General features: G+C 36.1%; 1 protein-coding gene across 1 annotated transcript in view; it reads left to right on the plus strand.

Annotated features, from left to right (window-relative positions):
- LOC105226474 (putative uncharacterized protein DDB_G0277255) overlaps positions 1 to 24,546 on the plus strand; it is a 162,485-nt gene that overhangs the window by 132,234 nt on the left and 5,705 nt on the right. The window contains exon 3 of the mRNA XM_049457683.1: positions 11,624 to 11,811. Within this exon, the coding sequence (XP_049313640.1) occupies positions 11,624 to 11,811 (188 nt within the window). The remainder of the gene's footprint in view (positions 1 to 11,623; positions 11,812 to 24,546) is intronic.

Raw genomic sequence — 24,546 nt, forward strand, 5'->3', positions numbered from 1 at the left:
TCAATCATACGCCATGTTGGTCGCACTTTAGCACAAACACTCATACCACATAAATGCATAATTTCAGTTGGTTTTGTTATTGTTTTTGTATAAATTGCGCTAAATTACAATGTGCCAATTCCCATAAATGCAAATCTAAGCAAATACTCATACCATGGTATTTGTATGTGTGTGTATGTGTTTGTACGCCAAGCGCTCCAACAAAGGCCGATACACAAATCTAATTTACCCACTCAAAGCCACCAACGCATTTTCGAAGCCCCACTTTGTGTAGCATGTACATAGCGCACATAAACCGCCGCAGTAGCACTGATGCTTCATCCATAGCTAGTGTTGTTGTTGCTGTTAGCGCTATTAACAATAGCTACTCCTGACGCTGATAGTTCAAATTTAATTTATTTCAAGTTCAATGTCATTCGAATAATCCACAGCGCTATATGTATGTATGCATGTACATATGTACATATATAAGTATGAGTGTGTATGTATGTGTATGTGGATAAACGCATGCATAACTGTCGTTTCAGCATAAGCGCTTACCCCAAATTGCAAACATTAAGTAAGCGCATACATACCTACGAACATAGCGGCACACAAAGTTATATGTGTGTAGGTATGTGTGCGCCTGCCCGCTTGTCAAGTGTCTTCAAATGGGCATTGGCAACCTTGACATTAATTGAAATGTCACTGATCCCCAGCGGCAATCGCTGACAATGCACTTAAGAGCATTTCAGCAATCGCGCTCTCCCTCTCACTCGCTTAACGTCGCCGCGATCCAAAGCGCACTGACTAACTGGCCGGTTGCTGCCATCGCTGTCATAAGCGCTGCTTTAATCAGTAAAATATTGTTAAAAATTTTCGAGTTTTTTCTTTCGATTTAATATTTTTTATCTCATTTTTTTATCTTTATTTTATTTTATTTTTTATTTTTTTTTTTTTGGTTTCGTTTCGCTTTGAGTGCGATAGAGAGTGTGCCCCTCAGCGCTGATTCCTGTGAATGCGTTGTCACCCCGAAACCAAGTAAATGTCATCAAATTAGATTGTTCACACAACCAAAAAAGAAACTCAACAACAACAAAAAGTAAAAAAACGCAACAACAACAATGTTTAACAGATTATTCAAACCTTTTTTGCAGCAATTGCATTTGAAATTTCGTTTGATGTGCACGCATTGCTGTTGTTGTTATTCATTTAGCAAGTAAAATTGTGGAATATGTGTGTACAAGCACAGCGCACAACAACAGCAGTAACAGCATCATTTTAATTTAAAATTATTCCACTAACTCACATCAGTTTTGTTGTTTTTTGTTGCTTAAACTGGCAACAAATTGAAGTGCACTACAATAACAACAACGACAAGAAACAAATATACAATATTTATTTCAGTTGAATTGTGTGCAAACTGCATAATTGGCAGCGGGTCAAAGAACTTGGCTATTTAGAGTTCCATTTGTTAAATTGGGTTTGAATGCTAAAAGGAAAGCGATTTCTCTGCGTTCAAGAAAGATTCTTTATTTACTGTGCGCCTGCAATATTTCACATAATTTCATATTGGGTTGTCGAAAAAGTATTTTCGTATTTTGATAATGCATATCTTTGCAGTCGTATATCTCCTGTGCTAGCAATCACATTGTATCATACCATATAGTGTTGGAAAGGTGAGACTTTAAGCTTCATTTAACCAAAAGTTAATTAAGTTCGGGGAAGTGAAAATAATGAAGAAAATCGCTATATTTTGTTTAAAAAAGGGAAAAATGCCTCGCAAGCCACCAATGATATTTGTGAAGTTTACGGAGACGATGCTGTATCAGTTCGTGTAGCACAACAATGGTTCGCTCGCTTCCGTTCTGGAAATTTCGAAATTTCGATTTACACTGATGAAAGTTTTACACTGATGGAATAATGTCTCTAGCGGAAAAATGGCAAAAAGTGGCAAATGATTAGAAATACGAAAATACTTTGTCGACTACCAACTTTATATAGTAAAACTTACATCACAGATATTGTTCAAACCATCTGAACAGAATTGAGCCGGACTAACAAAGAAACATTTTCACATACATAATTAAATGAGGATTACGCCATGACATACGGTCTATTGTACTTACATTTTCACATATTTCAATAACTGTTATATCACCTTCAAAATAGGCTATGATAGGTTTCATACCCAAAATGTTGAACAAAATTTGCTAAGTCATTCCATAATGAATGTTAGGATCTACTGCTAACTCTCTGTTGGCAACATTACGCTTTTTCGATGTTATAGACATTAACAGAGTTTTATGGATATTTTAGATATTTAATTTAAAACAAAAATATTAAAATTGCTATGCAATTATTTGCATCATTTAGACAATCTTTTCACTTCGTAAACAACCAATCGGCAAACACACACTAATGGACATATGGGGCATGATGAAGCTTTACATAAATATAACAAAGGTTGTAGCAATCTAGTGAAAAAGTATATAGCCATTTTTACTTGGTTAGTTATTCCCAGAATACGTCATGGAATATTTATTAATAACAATTCATTAAAGTTACTCAGATCCACCCACCATCTTGATAACTATTTCCAAGAATTTTTTTTTTATCTGTCGCTAGTCTGCCGCATTATAAGTACCATTTCAATTGAGCTTCAATCCTATATCTCCTCATAAAATGACATCAAATACAGAGTACAATAAAAACCACTTTTTAAAGTGGACTTTCACCTGGCAACCAGTAAATTGAATTTCAAATCAAATTTGCCTTTCTAATTGCCAAAAGTGAAATTATAACACAATGAGCTTTTTTTATGTACCGTATATTTCCGTTACTCATTAACTGCGCTGGGAACGCGGTCTAAGTGCCAGCCGCGCAAACACGGCTTAAAGTCTAGACGAATAAATTTAACGAATTTCGAAATAATATAAATGGCAGACAAAATTCGCGCTCCAACGTCAGCACGCTTAGCAAACAAACCAAATAAATGCACACGATCGCTTTTTTGCTCCGACGCGAACGGAATAAATATTCAATAAAACGAAATTGCAGACGACACGTGCGAAACAATTATGCAAATTATTTGCTATAAAAACACGCACACACACAAACGCTCACAAACGAAAAGCTCGCAAATAATCAATACAAAACTATTTGACTCGCTCTTCGCTTAATGGCGCTGCATGTGTGTGGCTACCTGAGCGCCGACAAAACGCTTACCAAATTTATGCACGTCTACGAAAAAGCCAAAAAAGTCCGGGACCAAAGCCCACAAGAAATCCCGCAATTATTCAATGAGTAAACTTTCTAACAAAACGAGAATTAAATTAATTTATTGCCAACCGCAGACGCAACACATGCTCGCATACATATGCATATTGAGGGAATTAAGAACAGACAAAACAAAGCGGCGATGGCAACAAGAAATGCACACAAATAAAGCGGCATAAGGCGAGTAGCTGCGAGTTTCAGTGGCACACAGCGAGCGTTCATTAATTAGCCATTAAGGTGCATGCCACACATGTACAAGTGTCCGTATGCGGCACGAATCCCAGACATGAACCGACGAGAAAACAATTGCGCCTAACTGCTATGCAGACAATTAAAACAATAATAAAAGCAACAGCACGCCGGCGGCGGTGAATTAATAGCCTTCAATGCGGAAAAGTAATGCGCACACACATACATACATACAAATTACATATATACATATGTTTACATGAGTATTTGTACTATATGTGTACTCTATCTGGCTGCCTTGGTTTGTGACTTGGCATTTGGCAATAAAAAGGCTTAGAAACATATATGAAATTACGGGGTCCCTTTTTTATACAACTTTTAGAGGGATAGCTGTCAGATCAGCTGTCAAAGTAAATAACAGGTGTTCTAAGTAGGAGTAATGTAGTAAGAAGTGAATAGCCTTTTTTTTTGACAGATCACGCATGAGTCATGCCAAGCTGTCATGTGATTTTGACTCAGCATTCTTTGGCAATTCATAGTGGAAAGACTTATGCCTGAATAACGTTTACAAATCGTTCAAGTTCATTATGAAAATTCACGTTCTGTACGTAATGATCGTACTATTCGCAACATGATCACCCATCTTGAGACTCAGCATTCATTATTTGATAATATTCGACCGAATAGACCGAATAACTGTTTCGTACAGCACGTAGTGAAGAAAATATAGCAGCCGGAGCTGAGAGTGTACACGAAGACCGTGGAGAGACGATTTGGCGTCGTTCGTAGCAGCTCGAACTGACTCGAGATCTTAAATTAAAAGCGTACAAAATACAGCTTGTTCAAAAACTGAAATCGTTGGCCTTTCCCAAGTGACGTCGTTTGGCTCTAAGGGCTCTTGAAAAGTTCCAAAACGATCCGACGTTTTCAAGCCAAATTTTGTTCAGCTATGAGGCCCATTTCTGGCTCAATGGGTATGTAAACAAGCAAAATAGCTGTATTTGGGACAAAGAGCAAATTGCAGAGATTCAAAACCTGCCATTTCATACAGAAAAACAACGCTTTTGTATGAGTTGTGGGCCGGTGAAATCATCGGTTCATATTTCTTCAAAAATGATGCCGGTGAGAACGCAACCGTTAATGGCGACCGCTATGGCGGCATAATAACCGACTATTTGATGCCTGAAGTTGCAGCCCGTGATCTCAGCGGCATTTGGTTTCAACAAAATGGCGCAGTTCTCACACATCGCATCATTCAATGGGTTTCTTGAGAGATCTCTTCGGTGAGCAGTTAATTTCACGTTAATTGGAAGTCACTGTTTGATCAAAATTTTAAATATTTGAAAAAAATTTTTTACATAATATTTACAATGAGTTCGGTTTTATCTATTCTGAAAAAAAAAAATATTTTTTTCGTATTTTTCCAAAATTATTTTACTAACAAAGAAATTCAGTTCTTACAGGGTTCAAACAGATTTCATCGGTATAGCCAAAGTCTACACCTATTGGCATGAATATTCTGTTTGGCTGCGCTATGAATTTTCGGTTATTGTTAGTTGCTTTTATTTTCATTCCTGTCTATGATTCTATATTTAGCCTGTGCACCGCTAAATACCTTTTGCGTTTGAATGAAAACAATTGTTGCCGCGCCAATGGCCGAAAAACCGAAAAATAAACAGCAAAAACTAAATTAGAAAAAAAACTTGAAATCTAAAAATAACAAAAACAATAATAATGAAAGCAACAGTTTCGCTGTGTGTGTGTACATGCTAACTCAAAACAAAAACAACAATCGAAGGCATTGTATATCGGCGCATATAGACGTCTAGACGAGCCAGCAGACAGCTGAATTGCCCGCCGAATGGCAAATGAGCTTGTGATCAGCAAGCACACACGCACACACACATCTACTCACATGTTTGTATATATGTGAGCGAAAAAGCGGCCAGCGCTAACGCAAGAAATAGTTTGTGCAAATCACCGCGCGCAACTACTCACACTCATACACACGCATATAAACATAAACATATGTGTATGTATGCGTGTGTACGTGCAGGCGCGCACTGCTTTATGCTTATCAATACATTTGCGCCGATTTATTGTTTTTTCGTTAAATTGGTTTAATAAATATTTTTGCGGATGGTCTGTCTAGCACAGCCGGTTTGAGAGTCATTAACGCACACACACACACACTCACATCTCCACATACATACATATTTATGCTTATAACGGCTACGCATTTGGCTGACTACCAGACCAGTCTGCACAACCAGACATCTTGCTGCTCGCCGACCGCTTAATAGTCCATGCGAAATGTTTATTGCAAATATATGTATGTATGCATGTACATATGTATGTATGCATGTGCCCATTAAGGCCTATTTGTTGCTTGCGCCCCAGCAACTTCAGTCTGTGAAGGCATGAGTTGCGGCACAAGTTCAAATAATCCGATCGCTGGATTTTCGCGCTACAAGACAGGAAACAGGTATTCAGCGCGTAACTGGTGCGCTCTGACGCAAACACTGACGTCGTCATGCGGCAAAAGAGGCAATAATCCAGCACACGCGTTGACTTTAATGTGCGTAAAGACACATAGGCAATTTGGCAGCAATGGTTTTCGCTCCAGAGTGTTGAAGAAAAAATCAGATCTTCCGTACTCTTACTTATATCAAAAATAATACCTAATAGTGAAGGAATATGAAAAGGGTTACTCATACGCCCCGACATTTTTCGCACAAATAGCGAACAACCTCAAATTTACATAAGACAACTAAGAATACGTGAAATTTTAAGCGCAAGCTATGATTTCAAGCAAACTTCAGAACTCAGAAAGCCTTTGACACTCCCCTCAAAATAATATTGGAATAGAATAAATTATTATTGAAAAACTCAATATTATCAAGGCAGCTATTTTTGAGAGTATATTGTTCTAAATATTAATTTAATTTTTTACACTCATTCTGCAGAGCCAAACCCGAAAAAAATATGTTATTTATTTCAGCAGCAATGACTATACATAAAAATCTCCAATAAAATTTCCACTTTCTCACTTAAGCTTCTTTCTGGCCCAAAAGTCAGAATTAAATGCAACAATATACATATTTACACACGAGTATGTACTATAGACACACATGCGCAATAGCAACCCATTCATGTTTTGTTGTGCGCCATGAACGAACGGTATACAGGTGGTCGAATGTGAGCAACGCCACTGAAATAACCGCCACCCATTGGCACGGCGCGCTCCCGCGCTCGCCTGTCGCACAAAACTTGAACGATCGCCGTCGTCGTGGCTGCAGACAGGCGAGCGCAGTGCGGCGGCGCGGGCAACTCGTAGACTAAATAACCGCACGCTGCAAGCTGTCGGGCAGGCAGGTAGTCGACAAGCAGACAGATAGGTAAACAGGTGATTTTATGGTGACTCAAGTGCACTGCGATCATTACTCCGCACACACACACACACACACAAAGGCACGCGCTCCACTGGGGCGTTGAGGCGGCGAGGCGCCAGTGGTGGCGCATATGGCTGACTAATTGAGTGCGTTGAAATTATAGACGCATCGTAATTGCCGTATCGTGCGCTGGTTCACTTTGTCATGCGCTCTGCTGTGCACCAGCGCTCGTTCGCTCGGTCGCGCGTTTTCCGCACTCTTTCTCTCTCTTGGTTTTCCATGCACGCATACATACACGCACACACGCAAGCACACTCTGTGGCCTTATCGGCGGCGCATCGCACTTTGGACTACATACTGCGCGCCACTATACTGATTTACAAGCACTTTTTAGGTTAGCGTTACAGAAATTCATTTAATCCGCTCATCAGACACAACAACAACAACTAGCTTATGTAGTTATTTTATTATTATTTTTTTTTTTTTTGTTTTTGCATTTGCTATTTGTGTTTGCTGAGCAGGCATTTTCGTCTCAGCTTGCTGACAGGCAGTGGCACATGGCGTATACGTGCTGGTGAATGACAAAGCCTATCAAGCAGCACCGCGCCCGCCCTAACCAACCGCCGCCGCCGGCGTCACCATCACTTGCCCGCCAGCCCACCTAACTGGTTCGATCGATTTTATGCCGTTTGGCAACCGGTTACTCGTCTGTGTCCAATCAATTGTTTGCCTGTGTGTCGCGCTCGCTCGCTATCTCTGTTGCATTTGCAGTCACGTCCGTATTTACCTATCTGTCTGGTTGTCTGGCTGTCTAGCCTTAAAGCTGCCCGTACGCCATTCACCGTTCGTCGTTCACCGTTGGCCGTTCACCGTACGCCGTACGCCGGTCTTCGTTTGCCTGCCACCGCTTGCCGCGCCGCATACACAAACACACCCCTTTCTCCCACTGAGCTTGTTTAGCTATTGAGTAATTCGCTGGTCGCTGGCAATAAAGGCGAGTGAGTATTATTCACTTGGAGAATTCCATGAGTTGCGACAAAAGAAGTGGAAAAAGTATATAAAAGTACAAAAGCACCAGCAGACCGCCAACAGTCGGTTAACCAAAGCGTTAAGTGTGATTACCTGAGAACCAAGCATTCCTCGGACGTTTCGAAAAAACAGTTTACAAAAACAATATAAAAATATATAAATTGTAGTTTTCATTGTAAAATAAGTGAGCCGGAAATAGAAAACGATCAACAAATACAACAATAACAACTGTCTGCGTCATTCGGTAATTATCGAAAATGCCATAATAAATGTAGATAAGTGAAATGTGTGGCAGCTCATGCCTAAGCATGCCCAAATACAATATATATCTATATAAATAGCGACATTGGCGCGTTCTTAGTTGGCAATCACTAGTGAAATCACATCGTCGATACTCTTTATAACTGTGAATGGCGTTGCGTAGTGTCTGGCGGTGGAATTAGTGTCAATGAATGGTATTATTAATTACCGCTATTTGACGCGCTATAAACGGAATGACTTAACCAGCCACTTCACTCGCTCGTAATTGATGTACTTCGAATATTTGTGTATGGAATTACCGTTAGACGTGCTTAAATGTTTTAGATTTAGCGCCATGATTTGTAACTCCGCGAAGTACAAAGTTCAAGCTCTAAAAGCAAGTGTCTGCCTTGAATGGATGAGCTTTCGTAATAGTTCGGCGTTGTGAAATGATCATGTCTCTTGGCATATCGTAAATCTTTTTTATCAAGGCGCCGTTACTTCAAGTGATTACTTCAGGTTTATAGTCATACTTGGTTAATATATGTATGTACATGTATATGTACTATATATGCGGTTTGCAGCAAATAGCAATATGATAAGCCCTTATTTGGATTATATAAATTTGTCATACATTTTAAGGCTTAATTACTTATGAGTCTCTAGCCCTTTTCATTCGTCGTATTTGTTCTGAAAAAGATTACTAAATTTATTTATATACATATATTATTAAAACTAGTTGAGCAACTGGCTTTTTATTTACATATGTAGATACAGCTCTGCCACCGAAAATATTGAAGAACGTTGCTCTCTGCTGCAAGAAAAAGCTATAATTTAGGCACTAAAAGTATAAAATATACTAAAGGTCATTTTTAAAGAGTTTTCGAGTTTTTTTTTCAATTCATTAATATTACTTCATAAATAAAGAAAAAAGTAATTAAAAAATGTCGGAAAATATGTTTGAAAATTAAAAAAAAAGAAATAACACTAATTTACAGCCATTTTCCAACTGTCATGTTAGAGACGGTTTCTTGCTAATTTTGGTTTGCTAAAACCGAAAATGATAGTAAAAATTTCCAAACACGTAGAATTTTTTGTGTTGTATTCAAGGAGTGTGGTGACAAAAATAGCTTTACGTGAGCTCAAAGTCATAATCAGAACATCTCAAATACCTCACATACCTCTTTGCGCATCAATTGCGAATTTTTCCTTCAGCTTTGTTGTTCAATTTTGTTAAATTTGTTTGTAATAAATTTTATGAATTCGAACAAACTGTATATAACATTAACTCAAAAAACTTCTCTGAAAAAGTCCAAATTACTGCCTCAAAACATTGAATTTAAAAAATTCAATTATCTATGATTAACTATTGATCGATGCATCGGAATTTGATATTAAGTAAATTAATTTAAATGTAAATAACTAAACTTTTGATTAAAAAAGTTGTAGCAACCACCTTTTTTTGTATGTCAATATTCTAAGAAAATCGCTTCCGACTTAGCAAGGAGATAAGCAGTTGATACTTCAACATTCTCTGGAAAATGAGTAAACGCTGCCGACTTAGTATAGAAATATTCGATGGCGATAAGCAGTTCAGGAAATCATTTTTTTTCTCGATTTTATAAAGATAATTAATAGATTTGAGGCAATAAGAAAAATAAATACTTCAATTGTTTGCTCGTAAATAATCGATTCGTATCGTAAATAATCGATTAAAATCGATTATGGATTAAAGAAATCGATAAGTTTTCGCTTGTGGAAAGAAATAATCGATTAATTCAACGAAAATTAATCGCTTGTAAGTCAATCCCTAACCGTTAGTACAAACAACACCCTCCCGGGTACCTCAATTCGAGACTTATAGCGGTCGCGTACTTTGACTATTTTCAGATGTCAAACACAAATAACTAAAAAGTGAGTAATTTTTACTCGAAACTATATTTCACGCTAGAAAAAAAATGGATTCGAGCATTAACAAAGGAAAAACCGGTCTGCTGCCCAGACATATGCCTACAAAAGCACAGTGAAATCGGCGAGTAAATATTCCACATAAATACGAGAATATCTAAATATAGCCAATGGTAATCATAATTTCCTCCACACAATCTAAGTTGTAAATCAAATTCACTCCATTAATTTCAAAATGTCAAACAACTGCGAAGCCAAACCGCACAAAAGACAACAACAAACACACGAAAACTGACAGCCAACCGACACACACTCATGTATGTACATATGCATATACATATTTATGTATAAAGAGTGTGTATTTACCATTGTTGGCAACTGCTGTTGCCGTTGCTGCTGCCGCCGCTGATGCATGAGGTGTCAATTGTGGGTGTCAAATGTTGCTGTCAACACGCCAGCAGCTTTGTGTGGCAACCGCCGAGCGGAACAGCACAGCAGCGTCACTCCGCCTTGGCAAGGGGACGGTGCAGCTGCATTGTTCGGAGTCATAACTGATTACATGCAATTTGCTTTGCAGCAGCGTCAGCGTCAGCGACGCCAGCAAAATGCTTAAATAAATATTGACTATTATTTTTCTTCTTCTTTTTGTTCTGCTTTCGTTATTATTTATGCTTAGGCGACTGTGAAAAGCACACGTACGCGTGTGAGTGTGTATGTGTGTGCGCGGTTGCATGGTTGAGCTGCAGCGAAAAAATATTGCTGCGCGCAATCATAATGAAAATTGTAATTAAATATATCTAATGAATGCAGGCGCTCAGCAAAAACGAGCAAAACCAGCGGCTGGTGGCAGGTAGCGTGAGGCAGCAGCTGCGCTTTTATTTTTATCACTGTTGGCTGAGTGATTTTTTGCTGCCATTTTCATTGTACGAGTATGCCTTCATGTTGCCTTGTAGTAGCGGTTAGCGAGCAGTTCAATTGTTTTATTATTTTTGTTGTTGTTGACCAACTAGCACACGGGTGGTGCGCTGGCGTTGTGGCGTTGCTGGCATGCCGGTCTGTCTAGCCCTTCTGTCTGGCGTCGCACGCCACGCTTCAGCAAGGCGTCTCAAGGTCTTCGCATTCACTCGCCTACAAAGTTGCCAACAAATAGACGTTTGTTGTTATTGTTGTTGTTACATGTATTGTTGTATTTGCATTGTATAGCGTGCGCCTGGCAACAAACACGCAACACCTTTGTGGCGCACAAAAACGAAAGAGGGAAAACGGGAAAAAATATATACTGAATATATACCGTTAAATGCGCAGTAATGTGTTTGCAATACATTTCGGTTAGCGCTGGGAAATCATACAATTACACTGCATCAATTTATTAATTTCCACTAATCATTGTGTGCGTTTGCGGCAAGCACATTAATTTTAATACGCTCTTTAGCTCGCTTAAAGCTGAGAATGGCGTGCACGCAATCTGCGTGGCTTACGGCTTTAATGTTACTTAAATATCAACTTTTAACTAATTTTTCATAATTATGTAATTTAAAATATTATAGGCTAAAATAATATATTGTTGCTCATACATTTCGCTCTCTCTCTTTTTTGGCTCTTTTCAGGTCGTATACTATTGATTGCGATTGGCATTTCACTGAGCGTCGCATGCATCAGCGTTTTGATTGTTGCCATAAACTGTTATCGTGTCACGGCGCTGAAACGTCGTGCCACTGTCGCTCTCACATTACCAATTCCACTGTTGCCCGAAGATCAGACACTTCTGCACACTGAGCCGGACAATCCTGTACCCGTAAGTGTAACATATTTACATACTTATCTATTTCTAATTTAAATTTATTATTTTTTTTAAATATTTTTTTCGTCCACTAAAAGGTATATATAGGTATATACAAGTATATTGAAATATATTTAATAATACGATTTTGGAAATAGTTCCGAATATACTTTACTGCCTCTTAATTGAAAAAATAAAAAAAATTAAATATTGAAACTAAAAATTAAAAAAAAATAATAATTTAAAGTAGTTTACAAAATTAAAAAAAAAATTCCATTAAAAAAAAATAATTTAAAACATTAAAAAAAATAATTAATTTAAAAAGTTTAAAAAGAATTAATTTAAAAATTAAAAAAGTAATTAATTTAAAAATTAAAAAATGTTAATTTAAGAATTAAAAAAAGTCATTAAAAATTAAAAAAATTTAAACAAAATTTTTAATTTAAAAATAAAAAGTTTATAAAAAAATATTTTAATTAAAAAAATAAAAGAATTTCACCAAGAAGCGAAATAACAGAAAGAAATTTAAAAATATTTTGAAATTAAAAAAAAAAAAAAACTAAAAGTTTTCAATAAATAAAAATGAGTTTCTGCTTGCGCCTAAATGTAGGCCTCATTTTGAAATGTACGCTTTTCTATCGGTCATTCAAGACCTAAAAATTGTTGTATGGATTGTCAAATATTTTCGAAAAGCCAAGCAGTTTTAACTACTACTTCCGATGCCACTTCCTTTAATACATACACAAGCGAGCCAATTCGGCCGTTAGAAATATGAATTCGGTTAAACTCGTGATCTTCGTAGGTTCTAAAAACTAAAAACGTGCGGAATCATTATTTGTCAATAAAATTTTATGGCAACTGCGAAAGCGTTATTTTATTACAACTTGACCATAAAGTTAAGGCAAACATTTTATTAACAAACTCAAGCGAGTATGTGTGTCTGTAGCTGTTCGAGCGCGTAAATTGCGCAATGCCATTTGTAAGTCACTACCCGCTCATGCAAAAACAATGCGAATTATAGTGAATTGCATTTCTTCGACAAATTTGGCAAACGATAAAATTTTAATGTTTCAATTTCCTCTTTTGCTCGGCGCTAACGACTGCATTTGCAGACGCTAAAACAACAGCAACAACGAGCGTGACTAGGAAAGAAACAAGTGGCAAGCCTGAGTGCGTCAGTGATGCGCCGTTAAGTGAATTGGAAAATGAATGAAGCCGAAAAGGCAAAAAATGTAATCTAACATGGCGAAGTTGTACATTTGTCGTTTGGAAATATGTATTTGTTTAGGCTCCGCGTTGCCAACGCACCTGCAGCTCGTTTGGTTAAATGGAAAATATTTTGTCTGCCGTGCTAAATGTGTTTACACACCAACAAGAGACGCATAGTTTATTACAACAATAACGCCCGCATGCCAAATATTGTTGTGCATATTTGTGTTTGAGTGTGTATGTGTGTGTGTGTGTGCGTAAATGTCCTTTAATTGTTTACTTTGCTATGTTTACTGTTGCTCTTGTTTTTATGCAAACATGCATATGTATGCGTATGTGTGTGAGTGTGTGTTTGCTGTCTTGTCTGGCTAGAAATTGCAAACGCGTGCCACACGCCGTCTGCCCCGCAACAGCGCTATTAAAAGGCTTTTATTAATGAATTTATGCGTCTGCCCTTGCGTTTGACATAGATAACTGTGCTGTAGGCGCCATTTTAATTCACTCAAACGCGCACATACATATGCTGCTTTTAAGTAAATATATGTATGTATACGATATATATACTCTTAAAAGATAATCCACCCAATGTAATTTGTATATATGTATGTATGTGTGCGTGTGCGTGCGAATGCAGGTACATATTTATGCATATTTACGTCCTGTAATTGGGTTGCCAGGCTGTTGTCGACATTAATTGCTTCCAAGCTATGCTCAAATATGTGTCGAAATTTAGCGGACGTCTGCATATTTAAGCGTGTGTGCATGTGCTTTGCGTATAGGTGGGATTTAGCGCTTGTTGCTATGGTACGGCTATAATGAATATTTGGCGCGTCTTAACAGAAATCTAATTTTCAAAGTATGTTAGACGTCTAGCAACTGTATTTGTATTGCGGCTGAAAAGACTCAGACAAATAAATGTCACTCACATATGAATGCATGTTTGTAGATTGTATAGGAAAAAACAACAAAACAGTTTTAGTATGCAATTTGTACAGTCGAGACTATTAAAGCAAGGCAGACTACACTTTTTACTACTTTTTTGGAAGACTTGTTCGGTTAACTTTATTACACACAAAGTTCCTTCCACTCGACAGCTGCGAGAAGCTCGGCTTAGTGTAGACTGACGCTACTTATTTATCCAAATTGCCAGGCAAGATGCAGCTACTAATCGCTCTCCAGCTAAATTATGAGAAAAAATTGCATACAACTAATAAAATATGTATATTATTACTTTCAACTAGACAACTCCATTAAATAATACATTATTCCTAAATTGCGTTTAGAGGTAATGCTGATCCTTTTATCAGAACATCGGAAAATAGTCTGAGTGTATTGTTGTTTTTATTGTTGTTAAAAAGGATACGTAAATGTATTTATTTTTTTAATTTGAAATAAACTTATAAGAATTTGGGGTATTTTGGAAACAATATTTATAACCAAATACCCAAAATATGGCGGTACCACGGTGCGTATAAGTAACGATCGATCAATGATCGAATGATCGATCGCTTTGTCAACTCAGCGCTTTACTTTTGCCGCAATGCTGTAATAAATACAATTTTCAAGTATATAATTGATAATATAAGAACAAGCAGTGCTTAGATGACCAAGTGATCGCTCAAAATTGGCTTCTACAAAAAGGTACAGGCACTCCAACAGCCTCAGCTTTTTGGCAACAAAACACACACACTGAGAAAAGCGTGTAATGCTCGCTTTCTGAACTAAATGCTTTTAATAACTGTCAAAAGTGGGTTTGAAAAAAATTTGCTGCCTGTAGGCTTACCAGCGCTGATCGGATTAAGGCTGCCAAGTTTTTGTTTCGGCAAATACCTCTTATTTTGCTTCAAGGTTACTAAGTATAAGCGAAGAGTTGACATGCCTACAAGTCTAACAAATAGAAAGCAGAAATACTTAGTATATTTTCGTACTTTTTTACTTGCCGAAAAGTTTGCAAAAGGGTTACCTTAGAAGCAGCCAACATCTAAGCATTTAGGCAACACTTTCCAACCACTTCGAACAGCTCAAATTTCAAAGTGCCACACACTCGTTTAGCAATAAGTAAAAAGGCAACAAAACAAACGCCAAGAAATAACGAGCAACTTAAGCCACACGGAAATGAGAAGCGCAGACTGCCAGACGGGCGACGTCCTTGAAGAAAAATTTGAAAGTACTTAGGCAAAGCAAACAAATAAAATCAAATCAAATAAACAAAGCAGCAAGGCAGCAAGGAAACTTGAGCCTTGGGCGAGTAAATGAAGAAGCATTGCATTAAATATGTATGAGGGCGCATTTTGTGGGGCAAAAGTTTCGAGTCTGCCGCTGACGCCTACGTGCCACACAACAAAGCGAACGAGCAACAGCGAAAAGCGGTTAGGCAGAGAGGCGTTGAAAACGATGTGAGAAGCGTAAAGCAAAGAAAGTGGCGCATTTTGGGGTAGGCGAAATGTTATTTGCTCATATTTGAAGTGGAAGAATGCTTTTCTAATTTCTTCATAAAACTTTCAGCATAAGAAGCGAGTAAATATTATTAAACTAATCTCGATAAGAATCCACAAGAAAGCTTGGCTCATAAATGCTTTTTATATTCATCGAAAATTAAAATTTTCACTAAACAAACACTACAGATGGACGGACGTTGTTTGCGAAGCATTCAGCGAAATTCTGCCGATTCTTGATCCACTTCTTGGCTGATTCGTGTGGGCAGCTGCGAAGCGGATTATATCAGAATATGGCTGTGTGCTTTCGTGAGACAGAATTTCCTTGAGCGATTATGCCAGCCAACGACAAACAAACCGAGCCAAACCAACAAAAAAGCACACAGACTGAAAAAAGGAAAAGAATTAAAGAAAAAGGACAAACTTTTATAGCGAAGGACGTTAGCGATGACGCCCACAGAGCGCTAGTGACGTGAAATTCTCCGAAACAGGCGTTGCATAATCACAATCGTTCAAGTGAATGGCGGGCATAAGAAAATGTGAGCTTCTTAAGAGAGGGAAAATGGTTTCGTGGCACTCAGCTGAATGAAATTTCAGACTCTACAACAGTGTCTAAAGTGGAAGTATTTGAGGCGTCTACCGAAGACTTCAAGGACTTTTACTTCCTCCTGAGCAGCTGAGTGTTTGTTGCGAAAGCGCCGCAAGAGCACAGAAATGCACACAAAAATTAATATGAAACAAGAGGGAAAAATCGTTTACCACGCCACATACAAACACGCACACACGTACACATCTAGATATAATGTAATACGACCAGCTTCGTGTCGCTTGGAGTACCGAATCAATTGGCGCGTCTGTGGAAAGCCAAAGGCGCTGCGTGCGAAGTATAGCGGTATAGCGGAGCGCAGTGTGAGCTTGCGAAGGCAAACTAACCAGCGTTAGGCAGCGAGCTATGCAGTTTCGTGTGCTGAAAATGTCGAATCGCTGGCAGCAGTAAACATTGTGACTTCGAGGTCGTTGGTGTGGTAAGGAGTTTACATGTGTGTGTGTGTGAGTTTCTTTCTGCTGATAAAGGTGTCGGTAGCTCCTTCAGCAGACGTGCCATTAGGCTGTGCAGTAAAATTTGCAAGTTTCTGACACGTGCAAGCCATCACCAATCAAAAGCACACACGAAAATCAAAGCTGTGTGTGTATGTGTGTGTAAATATCGAAAATACTCGTGCGCTTTTGATGCTAAGCTCATTTTGCCACAAAGCCAAAGTTATTTGACTCACAAATGTGCACACTTCGATAGGCTTTGATATTTCGGGAATATATTAAGATATTATACAGATTCTGATTGATTAGTTTTTCAATATTTTTTGGCTTAACGGGATTCTTATATGTTTTTTTATTTATTATTATATTTCTCATTTAAATTATTTTTTTTTTTGAGCTCACATGCATATATTTTGTCGCATTCAATTTTAACTACCAGCATTATTTTTTTTTTAATTTTTTTTTTCAATTTCTAATTTTTTATATTTCTTATTTTAACCCAAATTTTAATGTAAACTTATAGAAAAATTTTATTCATTATTTTTTTTTTAGCTATTTCACTATGCATAAGTTTAAAAAGATATTAAAACAAGCTCCTCGTCTCTATTAAAATTTTAAAAATAGGTATCTTCTGTATATAACGGTTTCAAGAAGCCAAATTTGACTAAAATTTAATAAAACTCAACGCTGGTGCTTATATTTAAAAAAAACAAAACACATTTTTTAAAAAGTTTTGAATAAAAAAATATTTTTAATTCATAATTAAAAAAAAATTGGTGGAGTAAAATTAAAAAAAAAATTAAAACGACAATATAAAACCATAAATTACCTACTTATTTATTATTATTACATATTTTTTTACAATAATTGTCAGATCTCGAGCAAAAAAGCAGCTCGACCTTTTACATGCCTAAGTGCACCGTCAGCTCGACTTTAACCTGTAGAATAGCGCGCAAGCGAGAATGTAAGAAGCTGCTCAATTAAAGCTGTAATTTAACAATCTTGTCGCCGTCTGATGCGGCGGCGAGTAAAATGAAAACCAAAACAAAATCACTCAGGCAAAAAATGCTGTTGACGTAAATGCCAAGGGCAATGACGCATACACACTTACATGTCGTATATACATACATACATATTATACATTTTCATCATAGCTGCGGGTTATAGACAAAACAAGCGCCAAAAGTGGCGAACAGAAGCAAAAGAGCAAGAAATGTAATTAAAATGTTATAAAGTTAAAATAAAAACACAAAGCAACAATATACACACACACATACACCTTGCATACATGTACATACCTACTTAAAAATACATATAAATTGATTAAAAGCAAGTGGAAGCAGCATAGTGAAATAATTCATGCTGAGCTCTTGCAAATCGAAAAAACATCAAGAATCGTCAGACAATCGGAAAAAATAAAATCCCATTGCGAGCAGGGAACGTGAAGATAAGCAACAGTAATGTAATATTTATGGCTCGATCGCCTGCAGGCATTATCTGGCGATACATTTTTATGCATAAGTACGTATGTATGTATGTGTGTGCATTTATATAGGAGTAAATGCCTTTTACACTAACGGAAAAGGATAAAAACCGAGTTCGCTTCGAATGAAAAGAACATTCTGAAGAAAGCCGTATTTTGATAAGGGCGATAAATGAGAGTAAAAAATGTAACTACAAAAATAAAAGAAATGCTGCGAAGGACAACACAATTAAATTTCATGGCCAAAAAACAAAATGAAACAGTTGCCGGCAGTTTTTTATTGTATATTTTAAAGATAAAAATGGAATTACATTAAAAAAATAATGATTTTGTAAGTATTTTAAAACGGGAAAGAAATTTCGTAGAAATATTTCCATGTGTGTAGTATAAACAGTGATAGCATTTAAGGATATTTCACAATGAAATACTGTATAAAAATTAAATTAGTTATTATTTTGGTTAGGATCAGCATCAGCGTCTTCAATACGTTCATGAAACATTTCTGGAATATTATATTATTTTATTATTTAAGTTTTATATATATGTGGCAGCTCTGTTCCTAAAAATATTTTGGAATTTATTTTATTATTTTAATTTAAAAAAAATGTGGCAACTCTCTTCAAATAAATACGAGTAATTTGAAAGCACTCTTGAGCTGAATCACTTTATTACTATAATTTATGTTTGAATTTTTTATTTTCAAAGAGGTGGCAACCCTGCCAAAATATGTATAATAATACTAGTAGTAATAAGGCTACTTATCAGTATTTAAATCATATCATTCCAGCGTGTGGTAATTTTTCATTTTTTATCTTGTGAAATAGGTGGCAACCTTCCACCTTTAATTTAAAACTTATGCATATTACACCCAACAAGCCAAGCAGTTCAATCAAATCGGTTCAGACTTCACTTAAGCGTTACTTTTTCTTCTGTGTGTGCCTTTTGAGCTTTTTTATAACACAAATTCGTTGCAATCTAACGGTTTTATCTCCATTTAATATCTCCCTGCATCGCTGATACCAGGAAATGACTCAACATTTGCATATTCAACATTTTGGCATTTGACGCAACTATCAACGGCGAAGTCACTTTTGTCGCTGACATTATATACTCATCCGCATGTACATACATACATACACATATGCATTCTTAAAACATATGAGTAAACACTGTTTACATTCGGTTTTTTTGTTTTTCAAAGCACTAAAGTGTCATGTTACAATAACAATTTTTTATAAGCATGCAAATGCTATCTGCTATCTGCATACACATCCACATGCATACACATACATATATAACATACAAAATATATATACACATACATATTAACACATATGAATATATGTGCAACCGTCTGTTGTTTGATATTTAGCGCAGCCAATGTAATCCAATACAAAACATCCTGTTTTGACCAGACGCAATGCAAAATGCTGCATGCCACTTGAACGTGCATCGTTTGTCATTCATGGTAAATCTGCAATACAAACAGGCGCAAAATGTTGAAAAAAGACATAAATAAAGAAACATAACTAAATAAATATCTCTATGAATATTCGGTATATGTACAAAAATGCATGTGTGCGAGTATAGTTAAGCTTTGAATGCGAATCGGTAACTTTTTCTGCGAATTCAGTGCTGCTCTTCGCACAGAGTACAACTCAATTTAGTTTACTCTTCAATGTCGTTAAATAATTAGTGCAATTTTTTCATTGCCAGCAGTACGTGACCGCATTGCTGGAAACATGGCGTTGGAATGCCAGTATGCATGTATATACATATGTTTGTGTGTATGTGTATGAATGTGTGTGTGTGTGTGTTCGTGAAACTTTAGAAACAAATGTCTACATTGCTATGAGCAACCTCTGTACATTTGTATGCATTCATGTATGCACTTATGTATGTATTTACATATATAAAAGCTTATATATGTATGTGCATATGTATAAATGTGTGTTGCCAGCAATTTCGCTTTAAGCCCTTGAGCAACTTTTTAACAAATGAAGGGAAGTATGCGAGTATATATAAATATATTATTATTTTTAAATAAACTGCGCTAGTTAAACGCGAAATATGCACATCGTTAAAATAAATGGGTACAGGGTGCGCCAAATAAATAAAAATATTTTTTTAACAGCAATGATTATAAAATGTTAGTACATACACATATGTATGTATGTATGTATGTAGGATTTTAAAAAATTTTTAATTATTTCATTTTCCGAATTTTTTAACAAAATATAAGTATGTGTCGTAAACGTCAACTTATTTTGTTGTTGACTCACAAGTTTTTAATCACTGCATACTACATTTTCTGCTCTAAGCTAAGTTAAAAGGGCACAAAAATGGCTTATTTCCAATAATTTTCTTTCATACAAAAATTTTAGTTTTGGTTATAAAGTGGTTATGTACTATCTGGTTAGTAGCTACGTATGTATGTATATGTATGTAGTGAAGCGTAAGCAAGAAAAAGCTCAATTTCGGTTTTTTATGATACGTTGTTTTGCATTTATGTATGTGACGATATGTAGTTTACAAAGATTTTGTGAAAATTTCAAGAGAAAATATTCAAAGAACTGCATGACGTCATTTCCAGCAGTCTCTCGGGAAAAAGATATCTGCGCGGTGACAGCAGAACTTCTTACAAAAGAACTTCAAAATTCAAGTAAAAGTAATTAAGACCATAAAACAAGGTAGCGGAAGCGAGGGAACCATTGTTGTGCTACACGAACTGATACAAATTTCATTGGTGGCTTGCGTGTCGTTTTTCCCTTTTTTATACAAAATTTTCAAAATATAGCGAATTTCTTCATTATTCTTCTTAATTTTTGAAAAGCTGTAATTTTTTTTCAACTTCGCCGAATTTAATTTTTTTTGGTATGACACAATGTGATTGGTAGCACTGGAGATATACGACGACATCTACTGAAAATACAAAAAGACTTTTTCGACAACCCAATAAATCACTATGAAAATATTTTCTCCAAATAATAAGAATATTCAGATTCGATTTGATTTTGAAACTGGTATGAGAATAATATTATTAAGCGCAATTTTACTTAAATTTCACTGGCTCACGCAGGAGAATTCATAAAAACTGTGCATATATTCATATGTACATACGTATGCAGTCATTCACTCTGCGTTCGCATACCCACACCACACACAAAAACAACAATAAATATGCACAAGTGCAAATGGGAAGTATTTAAGTTGTTATTGCTGGAATGTCTGTGTCTATTGTTGTTTTTAACCAGCTCCATTATGGGCACATGAGTATAATACATACATAAATATATGTACATATGTACATATGTATGTTTGCACGCATGTGCATGTAGGCATTCCCTGCACTAACTTCCCTGCATTGCCAACGAAGACTGCACTCAGTCGCAGATTGTTTGTTTATGCGTTCACATCGTCTGCTGCTGATGGTTACTGTCTGCCACCGCGGCCTGCACCCCTCTTCTTCTCCGCCCAGCGATAAACTGCGTGACGGTAGCGCATACTCGCCATAGCTGAAGATTACGGATCGCAACTGCAAACAATGCTAGCAGCGCCCGCAACACAACCAACTGCAACAGCATACAACACAAACAGCAACAACAACAGCAGAAGCACTAACAACAAAGGCACGAGAAAACAGAGCGCAGACGCACCAAATGCTCGCGACGTTGACACAAAATGCAATGCCACTGAACTTTAATTGGCACATTTTGATAATGAACCGTCAGCGGCGGCGACTGCAAACAACAAAAACAGCTACAACAATAGCAGCGCAATACTTGTAAGCGCAATAATAACCGACAACAGGCGACAACAACATAGACAAACAACAAGACTAATTGCTCGTAAATACATACATACATATGTATATGCGTCGAGTAAAAACGTAGCGACAACAACATCAACAACAACAAGAAATGCATGCATTCAGCTGCTGGTGATTTACATACATACTTATGTGTGTTTGCATGTAAGCGCGAGGCAATAATAACAGCAGCTATAACAGTCAATACAAGAACAAAAGCAAAAACAACACAAGCGAGTCACTGCGTCATCGCTTCACCTTCATCACCTCACACTCCCGCGATCGTTCCCGCTTAACGCAAACAAACTCACTGTGTGACTCCAAAGCAAAATCAACGCAGTGACAGTGGCATTCACCGCAATAAATGAACTGTTTAATGAAAAAATTTATAAGTACATAAGTATAGTATACAGATACATAGTATATATTTACATATAAAATATGTATATTATTTCGTTATGATTGCTAAAATATATATTTATGCAATTTCATACATGTTTGTTTGTGTTGTTGTTTCAATTGCAATGAATTTCCGCCGGATTTGGTGTCTCTAAATATTCATTTCTAAAATACAAAAACAAAAACATAAAAAAAAAAAAACTATATTCTTTTATAAAAACAGCATATTTTTTTAAAAATACCCGTAAAAATTAAAATTCGTTTACAAAATTTATTTTTAAATATTTATTAAATTTTATTTCAAAAAATACGCATCAAAATATTTGCTTACAAAGTGTACAGTTTTATATGATTTTGTGCTGTAATTTTGCCTAATTATTCAGAATTAACTGCAAACGCTGACTGAAATTTAATTACACCACAATTAACCATATTTTATTTGACCCTTTATTGCCTTGAGTAACGCCTTTAACACATTGAATCAAGTCAGTGATCCGGTGAAGAATAATTGTCTTTGAAATTCCGTGCCGAACCGGTTCTCGGCGGTTAGAGACCTCTGCTGCTTTAGGGGGTCAGTCGAGCAACTCAAGTCTGTAAATATGTATTTTTTTTAATCAAATTTTGCCAAACAAACAGGGCGAACGGTTTTTGCTGTTCTTAATTGTTTTATAAGGTACTACAACATTTCAGATTATAACCCCGAATAATTAAAGAAAATTTGTTATTTTCTTTTTGGTTAATTTTTTAACTAAAAAATATGATACGATAAAGAGATGAAAATTGTTCCGCCCTCTACTAAGTCATTAGTGTCCACCTTGCTCCAATTTATCTATAAATCGTAAGAATAATCTCGTATGAAGAAATCTGTAGAAAAAATTTAAAGCAAAAAGTTTAATAATGTTTCATAATATGTATTTAATAATTTTTTTTTTATAAATGTTTTTTAACATTTTTTTTATAAAACTTTTTTATAAATTACAATATATATATTTTTATTTTTTTATAATCTTTTTTCAAAACTTTTTTATAATTTTTTTTTATATTTTTTTTATAAATTTTATTTTATAATATTTTTTTTATAATTTTTTTTTATAATATTTTTCATAATTTTTTTTTTAATTTTTTTATAAACTTTTTTTTTATAATATATTTTTTATAATTTTTTTCATAAATTTTTTTTTTTTTAATTTTTTTATAATATTTTTTTAATAATTTTTTTTTATAATTTTTTTTTTAATTTTTTTATAAACTTTTTTTTTATAATATATTTTTTATAATTTTTTTTTTATAATTTTTTTCATACATTCTTTTTTTAATATATTTTTTATAATTTTTTTTTATAAATTTTGATTTTTATATAATACTCCAGTTGACGTTCTGTTGAGAAGCAAAGTTCTAAATTTGGGATGTGCAATAGTTCTCACCTCGAGCTTTAAGTTGACTGCAAACCAATTATTTCACTCATTTATTTACCAATGTTGTTCTGATTTCTCCTCAGCAACTGTTAAATGTCTATAGAACACGAGTTTATTTCTTGAAAGTGTGTTTCGCGTCTGCCATAACACTATAAATAATTAAATAGCCCACTTGGCGATGAAAATTTAAACAAAAAAAGTTCAAAACAAAACAACAAAAAAGCAATTGCAACAGACAGTAACAATAACAATTAAATTACGTTATTATATGAGGAAACAAAAACAAATGTAGCAAAATGAAAATGCTATGAAATACACACAAATATTTAGAGAGAAAAAATAAAAACAACGGCGGAGAATGCAGACAGGCGAAAAGCAAAAAAAAGAACATTAAACTTAAATAAATAAATGCCTAGTCAACAACAGTTCAGCCACCAACAAACGCAACAACAACAACAGCGCATAGCGCAAACAAGCCAAGTAGCAGTCATTGCAAAATGCAAGTACCGTTTGTGGGCGCGGCGGGACGGTGGGGCGCGCCGTGCGAAGGGGTTAAGGTATTTTTTGTTTTGTCTGCCCACAGCTGCGGTGCTACGCCGACTCTGCGGGGCACCGTTCAATATAAGTACACATAGTAGTTAGTATGTAGCCGTGTGCAATGTTCGGCTGGCTGTCTGGCTGCATGTCTGACCGTTGGTTGGCAGGCCTTAGCCGCGCCGCTGGTGGTTGACCATCGACTGGCTGGCTTGTAGGCCATGGCGTATAAGTGCGCGCGGGTAGGGCAAGCAAAAAACAACAAGCCAAGTAAAGTAAAATAAAATAGGAGCGCGCAGCGCATAGGAAAACAAACAAATGCGAAAAGTGAACACGAAACGCGAGCACCTCCTGCGGCCAAGTGGGCGCAGCGCTGGTGCTAGACTCTCTCGTGACAGTGAGGTTATGTGGTCAACTACAAGCTCCAAA

This window comes from Bactrocera dorsalis, chromosome 5 (assembly GCF_023373825.1).
Source record: "Bactrocera dorsalis isolate Fly_Bdor chromosome 5, ASM2337382v1, whole genome shotgun sequence".
Lineage (NCBI taxonomy): Eukaryota > Metazoa > Arthropoda > Insecta > Diptera > Tephritidae > Bactrocera > Bactrocera dorsalis.